This window comes from Malus sylvestris, chromosome 17 (genome assembly GCF_916048215.2).
Source record: "Malus sylvestris chromosome 17, drMalSylv7.2, whole genome shotgun sequence".
NCBI classification, from domain to species: Eukaryota; Viridiplantae; Streptophyta; class Magnoliopsida; order Rosales; family Rosaceae; genus Malus; species Malus sylvestris.
The window spans coordinates 7,853,239-7,863,498 of record NC_062276.1 but is presented as its reverse complement, the minus strand read 5'-3'; the positions used below and the strand labels follow the sequence as shown (position 1 = coordinate 7,863,498).

Genomic DNA, 10,260 nt, shown 5'->3' with positions numbered 1-10,260 from the left:
TATAATAGCATACTAGACCGGAGTTGGACGTTCAATTTCGTACCTCGTCGCCCCCTTGGAAATTGGTTTGAGTGCAATTATCGTTGCTTGGCCAACTCAGTCCTGGTAATGGAGAACAAGCATGAATGCAGACGTGCAAAAATTATTAAGGAAATGCTTAAAAAGTTGCAAATGGGCGTTCACTTTAATAGTGGTTTTGCATGAAGATCTCAGTTACCATATGGAACTCGGAAGTTTACGTACCTCCTCTCTTTTGAATGCTTTCGCGTTAGGACTGCACGAATGATTCATACAACTCTGCAAAGGATAGAACGCTGTGCCTAAAACAAAATTGAAAAGACCATTAATATATAATCGCCGCGCAAAGATGTATGTTCTAGAAACGCTAATGATCTCCCACTCCTAGTAAGAGTAATTCCACCGTGACAAGTTCACGCTTACTGAACTCCCTTAACCCCAAAGAGGTAGTCCAGCATCGAGAATAAATATGTGTGCACGCTGGTGCTCCTATCTCTGATACCATTGTTGCCTACGCCTGTATATCATCCACCACTCCAAAATTCCTTCCGTTACAACTCTAATCGTGGGAGGCAGAATTGCACCTTCAACAGAGGCAATCGCAATCGCAATACCAATCGTGGCTCTTTTAATGGCAATCATCGTGGTTCTTAGAATCATTCTCAAGGCTCCAGATCCAATTATCAAGGCTTTTCCTCGTCTGGCACCAAGACTCCATGTCAAATTTGTGGTTCCACTAGCCACGAAGCTATTGACTGTTTTGATAGGATGAATCCTGACATCTTTGGAAGAGTACCACCAGCCAAACTTGCTGCTTTATGTGCTCATTATTCTTCCAAACCCTCTCCCTCTTGGCTATTGGACTCGGGAGCTACATCACACATTACCAATGATATTGCAAATCCTTCTGTCTCCTCTCCCTACACCGGTGAAGACAAAGTCTACATAGGCGATGGTAAAGGTTTGTGCATTAAAAATATTGGTTCCTCACATTTACATACTCCTCATACTACCTTCACGTTGCGTAATGTCCTACATGTTCCACATATGAAGCACAATTTACTGTTTGCTTATCAATTTCTCAAAGACAATGATTGTTCTATAACTCTTGACCCTGATGGATCTACTGTAAAGGATCGTGCTTCGGGGAAGACACTTTTGCGGGGCCGAGTTAAAGATGGGTTTTATCCCTTGCACGGTTTCAATAACATTGTCATTCCATCACATCAGCTTTCATTAGTGTCAAAGCTCCTGTGAAGATTTGGCATCGCAGATTGGATCATCCATCTTCTTCACTGTTTCCAAAGGTTTTATCCAGGAATAATCTTGTTGTACAAGGCAAGACCACTGTTGATTTCTTCTATTCAGATTGCGCTCTTGCTAAAAACCATAAACTTCCATTTGGCTCTGCAAGTTCTACTACAAGTCACAGTCTTCAACTGCTTCACTGTGATCTTTGGGGTCCTACATCTGTTCTCTCACCTAGTGGTTTTAAGTACTACATGTTGTTAGTTGATGACTATAGTCGCTATAGTTGGTTGTTTCCTTTAAAGGCCAAATCTGATGCCTATTCTACTTTTGTTGTATTCAAGTAGTATGTAGAGACCTTACTTGGCAATAAAATCAAAATTGTACGCTCCGATTCAGGGGGTGAATTTACTAGTACTCTTTTTCAGTCATTTTTTCGTTTTCATGGTACTGTACACCAATTAAGTTGTCCCCATACCCCTGAACAGAATGGTTGTGCAGAAAGGAAGCATCGACACATTGTGGAGACTGCTCGCACTTTACTTGCTGCATCTAATGTACCTCATCTATTGGGTGGAGGCATTCTCCACAGCTGTGTATCTTATCAATAGGTTGCCACTATCTGGACTATCTCAATCTCCTTGGGAACTACTATTTCACAAACCCCCTGATTACTCCATATTGAAGGTATTTGGCTACCGTTGTTTCCTATGGCTTAAACCTTATGTTACTTCCAAGTTGGATCCTAAAAGCAAAAGTTGTATTTTTTGGGGTATAGTTTACAACACAAAGGCTACAAGTGTCTTGAACCTCAAACTGGGCACGTATATATCTCTCGACATGTGCAGTTTGATGAAACTACATATCCATTTCATACTATCTCTCAACCAGCTGCTGCAGTCCAAGACTCTAATTCACCTTCTATGGATTTACATTTCTCTGTTCCACTTTCGAGAATCTCCTCAGACTCTCCATCTTCAGGAACCATCATTGGCACATCACTCAATCATGATTCTTTTGATCTTACTAGAGCAGCATCGAATCCTGCATCTTCAAGTCTTTCATCCTCTCAAGCACCTCCCAATTACATTCATCCCATGGTGACTCATTCCAAAGCTGGCATCTATAAGCCTAAAGTTTATGCAGCTACCAAGCATCCCCTTCCATTAGATATTGATGTTGTTCCCACTACATATCTACAAGCATCTAAACATGTTCATTGGCGATCTGCTATGCAAGATGAATTTAATGCCTTGCAATCTACAGGAAATTGGATCTTAGTACCTCCCTCTCCTACTCAAAATGTTGTCGGTTGCAAGTGGGTTTTTAGAGTTAAGAAGAAGTCTGATGGTACTATTTAAAGATTTAAAGCACGCTTGGTTGCTAAGGGGTTTTACCAACAGGAAGGCATTGATTTTCAAGAGACATTTAGTCCCGTGGCTAAACCAGTCACCATTCGAGTCCTTCTATCACTTGCAGTACAATTTAATTGGTTTGTGAACCAATTAGACATCAATAATGCTTTTTTTCATGGGGATTTAAAGGAATCTGTCTACATGCAGCAACCTCCTGGCTTCATTGATCCCAGCAAGCCTCACCATGTCTGTCAATTACGCAAATCTCTGTATGGCCTTAAACAGGCATCCCAAGCTTGGTTTGACAAACTTTTTCAAGCTCTCATTCAATTTGGATTTGTGCAATCCTCTTCCGATGCTTCATTATTTGTTCTTAAAGGTCCAACTCCAGTCATTGTTCTTGTTTATGTCAATGACATCTTAGTAACTGGCCCTAGTTCCTCTAGGTGTAATCAGTTCATTCAAAAGCTCAGTACTATTTTCCCCGTTAAAGATCTCGGTCCATTGCACTATTTTCTGGGATTAGAAGTTCATTGGTCTGCTGAAGGTCTCTTTCTTCACCAAACCAAATATATACTGGATCTTCTGAGAACAACTAATATGGATGGTCCTAAGCCTTGCAGTACTCCTCTTGGTTCCACAAAACTTGATCACACGGGCCCTCTTCTTTCCAGTCCTACTGATTACAGATCTATTGTTGGTGGTTTGCAATACTTAACCTGGACCCGTCCTGACCTCTCATTTGCAGTAAATCAAATCTGCCAGCTCATGTATGCTCCTCGAGAACAACACTTGCAAGCTGCAAAATGAGTTCTTCGTTATCTCAAAGGCACCATATCTGAAGGACTTTGGTTCAAAAAAGGTTATCTCAATCTTACTGCTTTCTCAGATGCAGACTGGGCAGGATGTCCATTTGATCGACGTTCCACCAATGGTTATTGTGTCTTTTGGGGTTCCAATCTTATTAGTTGGAGTGCAAAGAAACAATCTATTGTTGCACGCTCATCTACTGAAGCTGAATACCGGTCTCTCGCCCACACTGCTGCAGAAATTACATGGATCTGTACAATTTTCCGTGATCTTGACTTCTCTCTTTCACAAGTTCCCAATCTGTGGTGTGACAATATTTCTGCAATCTCCCTAGCTTTTAATCCAGTGTTTCATGCCAGAACAAAGCATATTGAAATCGACTATCACTACATTCGCGAATTAGTCTGGGCTAAGCTCCTCACAGTTCAGTTTGTCTGTAGTCAAGATCAATTGGCTGACATTCATACCAAGTCTTCGTCCAAAAGCCGGTTCAGTTATCTCAAATCCAAGCTTCCACTTGGTTCACTGGTTGATCCCAAGCTCAGCTTGAGGGGGTTTATTAAAGCAGATACTGTAAAACTTTAGTTGTGGTTATTATGTAATTAGTTGTAGGAGCTAAGGGCATTAAGGGCATTAATGCATCAGGTCTCTAGCTATATATACTCTCTTGTACTGATGTAATTATTCAAGTAATGTGAATCATTTCTTACAAAGAGTTTTCTGTTTCTTTAGAAACAAGCATTGAGGTAGTCCAGCACCAAGAAGAATAAAGTACAAAAGAACAGATTGAAAGACTAACACAAAGTAAATTGGCGAACATTCAACGTATAATGGTGAAGAAACTGCAAAAGAGCATCATACCTTGGCAACAAACTGAATAGTCATCACCAAGAGCATCGAAAAATGGTCGTGTAATATCCTCAGCTTCTTTCTGTCATGAATAGGAGGGAACGGCATCAGAGCATTCAACTTTCGGAATATGTTAGCTGAAAAATATGACTTCAACCTTTTCATGACTTGGAAGATCATCGTACCCAGTGCACAAGGCTCCCGCTTTACGCAGGGTTTAGGAGAGGTGAATGTCGGCTAGCCTTATCCCCATTTATGGAGAGGCTGCTCCCAAGTCTCGAACCCGAGACCTACCGCTCATGGACGAAGGCACTTGGAAGATCATCAATGTACAAAAAATAATCTTCCACTGGAGATGCTACAACCAGATCACTGAAAACAAAGTGAATTGACAGTAAGAGCCTGAGGACTCAAGCAAATTATATGAGCAATTTGACAAAGAGCGTGAATTGCTTCAACCACCATTGCCGGCACCATTTTGGATGCACGCACGGTTTACATATTCAACGGATGACAAAGAAAAGGAGAGAAATCTGTGGCGAAGTGTGACTTAGAGATTATTCAACTCAAACATGCCAATTATATGGCCATAGATATCAAGGGAGAATACTGGGAAGAGTCGAAGAGTTCAAATTTATACTGTCAGAATAGTAAGCATGATTCTAAAACAACCTATCGAGTGGAGAAAGTAGTACCGTGGATGCCAACTCTCTCATCTGCATCCTAAATGCAGCTTCAACAGAAGATTCACAGTAGAAACTAGAAACACTCGGGTTTCTGACTGCTAATGGCGGCCAAAGCGTCAGAGTGGAGTTGTAAGTTCTTTTTTTTTTTTTTTTTTTTTTTTTTGAAAAAAACGATATTATCTACAGAGAGGGTAGGCTAAGCCTCACCATAAACTAAAAATAATGTGGTTCATACGCGCTTTTGGTGAGAATTAAACCTTAAACCTCTCACTTACATAAGTTAGTGGTATTAAGTGGTTTTGATTTTGTAAGTAACCCAATTTTTATTGACCAAAAACAAAAGTTGAAACCCAATTTTGTCTTCTAAATTTGGTCTTCTCAATGGAGTCAAACCAAATTATGTAAGCAAAATTCATCACATGTTTAAGGTTGTCATTTTTAATAACTTTTTAGTATATTCTCACATCTATCTTTATTTATGTTCATCGAATTAAATAAACCAAAACGAAAAAACAAAACGAACAGGATCAAACAAAGGTGATTTGAATAAAAATATCATGTGGAGGAGGATTCAAGAAATTTTGTTTGGAAGGCGATTCAAAGCTCGTTGTTGATGCGATCAAAGGGTTTTGTAGGAGACGATCGGATAGTAAATTACAAACATTAGCATTCACCATTTCATGAAAATTTCAAGTTGGAGTTTGGATTTAATCCAATCTATTACACAGATTTCACACAATGAGATACAGAGCAAGTCTATTATCTGACTAGCGAGTACCAACGACGGAACACAAAAAATACACCGAGGTGAAGACGAACATTTAGCATTAATAAGCTGGAGCCGGAACTTTAAAGTACGATCGACACAAAACCCAAATGTGGGGAAAATAAAACCCTAATAGAAACCTAACGATTGTATTTGTATCTTTCGTTGTCGAAGCGTCAAACACATCCAAAGAACTGTTCCAAGGATGGGGCGTTGAACACATTAGAAGCAGGTCGTTCTGTTCTGGTAGGAGAGATGTGAAGCTGATACTTGATGAACCTCTGTAACCAATAAATAAATGAATAATTCAGATGACAGCGATGGAAATGAGTGTATACATAAGAACATAGGGAATGATATTGATGAGTGTTGTGTAGAAAAGAAAAACAAGTTAAGTAATGAGAATTTACAGATAATTGAAATATGATGTCAGGATTTGTGTCGATATGCCAATCTGGTTCCAATTGCCGAACAAAAGATGTTCGTCCATTCTCTGTGCTACAGAAGAGAACCTGCAATCAAATCACAAGAATTATGTGTAATGCAAGATAATTGAAATATGATGTCAGAATTTGCACGTTAGAGCAACTATTGGGCCTTCCTTCCGGGCTTCACCCCTAATCTTCTCCAAACCACAATCTCTGTACGTTATTACTCTTAACCTCTTTCGACCCACAGGGAATTATTGATATCTAAAAATACAACTACTCGTGAGATTCCAAGATCAGGTTTTATACCGCAGGCTCTATTTCTTTGTTCATGGTTGACATTAGAAAGAAGAAAGTGACAAGAAAGCCAAAAACAACTGCATGCACATAAATCAACAAGAAGCAAGTAGAAATAGTGAAATACCAAAACAATAGGTGGGATTCTTAAAAGTTAACTAATAATGCTATCAACCCAATATACCTACCTTGTCTTTGACCAAACCTCCAGATGTAAAAATCCCAGCATCTTCCAAAGCCAGTAGAACCTTTTTCTGAAAGCAAAAGGCAATATCGTCTCATAAATGGCAATGAAAATGAGTATAAAGCAATAGGCAAGGATAGACTACAGAAGTTAAATACCATGAGCAAAGAAATTGAGTAAAACAACATGCAAGGAAACCTATTAATCTCATACAAAATTTCAGAGAACAAGTAAAATGATTGAGACAGGGGCTTGCACGCACTTCACTTTCATCATCGAGAACTCTTTCCATGAGATACAAATCACAAAATTTTGTGATCTCCAAGAGTACTTCCAGCACTGAGTACCTCACAGTCACTTGTTTCTGCCAGGAACAACATTAAAAGGCAATGTTAATCCTTTTTCAGTTACAATTTCTATCGCCAAATTTACGGAAAGATGTTGCTGGAAAGAAAAGTAGACCACCTGAAGTTCCTCTGGGGTACTTTCCTCAAGGACTACTCCGAGTAAACGACAAGTTACCTACAGATAAGCTTAAAAGGGTGAATTTGTTGATTCAAATTGTCACCCCTATCAAAATAAAGGGTAAAGTGAATAGTACCAGAATTGACTTTTTAGCATAAAAATGTGGTTTTTCGTTAAAGTGAACAGTACCAGAAGCTTTTCGTTAAAGTTCCCATAAATTATTTCACAAGGTATAATATACCAATTATTAGCCATTATTGAACATTTGAAGCTTAGCAGTTTTAATCGTGAAGTACAGAAACATCTAAAAGTAAAACTCCGAGGTTCCGTAACTTCACCACGAAATTTTCACAACATGCAGTGAGAAGCTGAAAAACACTATACTGAGATGAAGAAACAAGTTCTCTCGATTACACTTACCTTTCTTCCTTCACTCAGTTTCTGCCGGACTATTTGCCCCAAAGTAGGCTGGACATAAAAGAAAAGACTTCAGCATAAAACATGTTAATACAAAGTGGTATCAAACCCATATGGAAGACTCAGAACTTGACAGTTACCTTTACAGGCTGAAAAAATTCATCAACAACGTTTTGGGCTCTTGAGTCCTGTGAAGGTGAAACTCCCGTAGTTGTCAATGTTGCATTCGAATTTGAACTGATGCCAGAACTACTCGATGCAGGTGCCTGCCGCTTTGGTTGCCTTCTTTGTGGTCCACTGGGTGATCTAAGAAGCCTCCATGTGAAAACTATTGCAACAGCAAATCCCGCAATGGCCCCAATAGAACGTGAATTCTGACACCATTTAAAATTTCTTGAGAGAACTCAACTTTAGAAATCTCCATTTGAACACAACTTTGATACTTAAATGCCAAAGATGAAGCAACAGACTGGGATAATCCCAAAAGTGATGTACTGATACTAATCTCATGAGTATCTATCTCTTCACCTTAGTCATTTCTATTCATAGCATTGTCTATGAGTTCACGGCCAGTGATTGTTCAAAAAGTACACTAATACCGGAACTATAGGGTTCTTGAGAACTAGCTAACAAGACATTAGCCCAGATGCGGCCGGATGCATCAGAATTCACAAATTGCAGACAATTTAATGGAAATTAAGCTTCACTAAGCCACATTGAAGATTGAGCTGAAAAATCGAATGGCCCAACTCTCAACAACATTAATATCTTTGCAAGTACATGTCTTGTTTCCTATGCTACAAAATATCAAAATGGTCATCCTCAAATTCCTCTAATTTCCAGTTATGGACCAATTACACATCAAATTTTCTCAAGAAAACCTACATCCCAAATCAATTCACATCGAAACAAGTACTGAATTTGACACGAATCAAATAAAAAATACAAAATTGAAAAATAAATTGCAAAACCCATGAAGCAATTGAAGATAATTAGCAGAAATGAACAATCTTTGGCGGGTCAGATCCGTGAGAAAATTCGAAAAGATAACGAAAACAGGCACAAAATTGAGGTACGAACCATATTGTGGAGGGAGATCGGGAAGAGACTGGACATCTTGACAGTGAGATAAGCCCCGAAGCGCTTGATGAGCTGAAGCAGCTCGTCCTTCGAAGACTCGGCCATGGCTTTAACCAACGAGAAATCGTCGTTTTGAGAAGCTTAGGGCGTCGTTTTGAGAAGCAAGTAATGGTAAAGAATCAGCTTGAAAACCTCAGGTCCTCGTCCTTCCCATCATCGCCTGTAAATCTCTTGAATTTCCAGAGAGCGAAAGCTTTTGCCTTTTTGTCAACGACGAATGAGAGAAAAAGAGGCATTGATGCGAAACTGCAGATTATTTTATCTGTAAACTATGTGTCACCGATATAAAAATAAAATAAAATTAAAAAAATCGATAATTTTAATTATTAACAATCACATATATATGGTTTATAAAATATACATGGACAACAATGGAGGTTTACCTTTACAGTAGCATTCTGTACCAATGAATGACACAAAACGTCACGTGATGGTGTACCAATATCGTGTAAGTTGTTCATGATTCAAAATTAATGTCACAATAATCATAAAAAGGTGATTCTTCCAAGACATTGGCCACACAACGAATAAGTGTTGCCTTGTACTAAAAGAGAACTGAATTTAGAGCTTCATAGATTTGGCTACATTTTCCAAATTTGGAAGTTTGATCGTTGATCATAAATCCATCAATGGATGTAAAAATCCTTGGACCTCAAATTTGCAAATATATGAGCCTCAAAGGCTAGCTAGAAAAATTTCAAAAGCAATAGGATCATCACAATCGAGCATAACTTTTGATTTCATTTCTAATCCATTCATGTAAAATATTACTTTACAGCTCGAAAATACAACTAGTAGCATTCCAAGTCAATCACGTATTGTAATTCGGAAGGAGTTATTGTCTATCGTTGCTCATTGGCCTCCATGATAGAATCAGTTGGAGGGCTAAAAGGCGGTATATAACCTTGTAACAGATGTCAGCAATTCGAGCATGCTTATTTCCAACTCACAAAATTTCTCAGTAGTTTTGGATATTATCACAGCGACATCTACGTTGCTTGAAAGCTCCTCTTAGTCCAAACTTTCCAACCTGTCCCTCAGCCAAAAGTTAATTCCTTCTGTATAATACTCAACTTTGGAAAAAGGCAGTCGCAAAGCTGAGCTGAAGCTTCCTCCTTTACATGAATGACGAGTAATTATACCAGAAAAATGGTAAACAAATTAAAAAGGTTAACCGTGAGCTATGGAGAACAAAAAGAAACCATCAGGGTCGGTCCACAACTTGAGGAAGTGAGGAGCTCTGTGTAACTTCCGATATCTGAGGTGGTAAGGAACTACTCTGTGTTTTCTGATATTTCAGGCACATCCTCCACACCAGAATTATGATAAACGTACGACCTCCGACGTGTATTGGTGAACTGACATTGGAGAGGAGAGAATCGAACATAATTTGCTCATAAACAATTGAGCTACAAGCCTCTCGCTCGCACATCTTTTGTCTTGGTATTTTAGGAAAAATATTCTACTACGTCAATTCAATGAAAAGAAAAGGAGAGGTAGATACAGATACTTACACATCATCTAGCATCTTAGAAGCAACCATAACTCTTGTGACCAGCAACCTATGAACATTCAAGGACAACACAAGAGAGTCGGG

General features: G+C 38.9%; 1 protein-coding gene across 1 annotated transcript; it reads right to left on the bottom strand.

The window, feature by feature from the left end:
* Positions 1–5,613: 5,613 nt before the first annotated feature.
* On the bottom strand, positions 5,614–8,909 carry LOC126610232 (peroxisome biogenesis protein 22-like). Its single transcript, XM_050278232.1, has 8 exons — positions 8,604–8,909; positions 7,664–7,897; positions 7,527–7,574; positions 7,107–7,163; positions 6,904–7,005; positions 6,646–6,711; positions 6,143–6,244; positions 5,614–6,013 (listed from the first exon to the last, which is right to left on the bottom strand). The coding sequence occupies exons 1-8, from the start codon at positions 8,706–8,708 to the stop codon at positions 5,909–5,911; spliced, it is 819 nt and encodes a 272-aa protein (XP_050134189.1). The 5' UTR covers positions 8,709–8,909; the 3' UTR covers positions 5,614–5,908.
* Positions 8,910–10,260: the final 1,351 nt, after the last annotated feature.

Bases quoted from the DNA above. Each gene is read 5' to 3' on its own strand.
- LOC126610232 (XM_050278232.1), bottom strand. From the start codon at position 8,708: ATGGCCGAGTCTTCGAAGGACGAGCTGCTTCAGCTCATCAAGCGCTTC. The intron at 7,898-8,603 runs GTTCGTACCTCA...AAATGGTGTCAG, and splicing joins CGATCTCCCTCCACAATATG to AATTCACGTTCTATTGGGGC. The intron at 7,164-7,526 runs GTAAGTGTAATC...GCTTATCTGTAG, and splicing joins AACTGAGTGAAGGAAGAAAG to GTAACTTGTCGTTTACTCGG.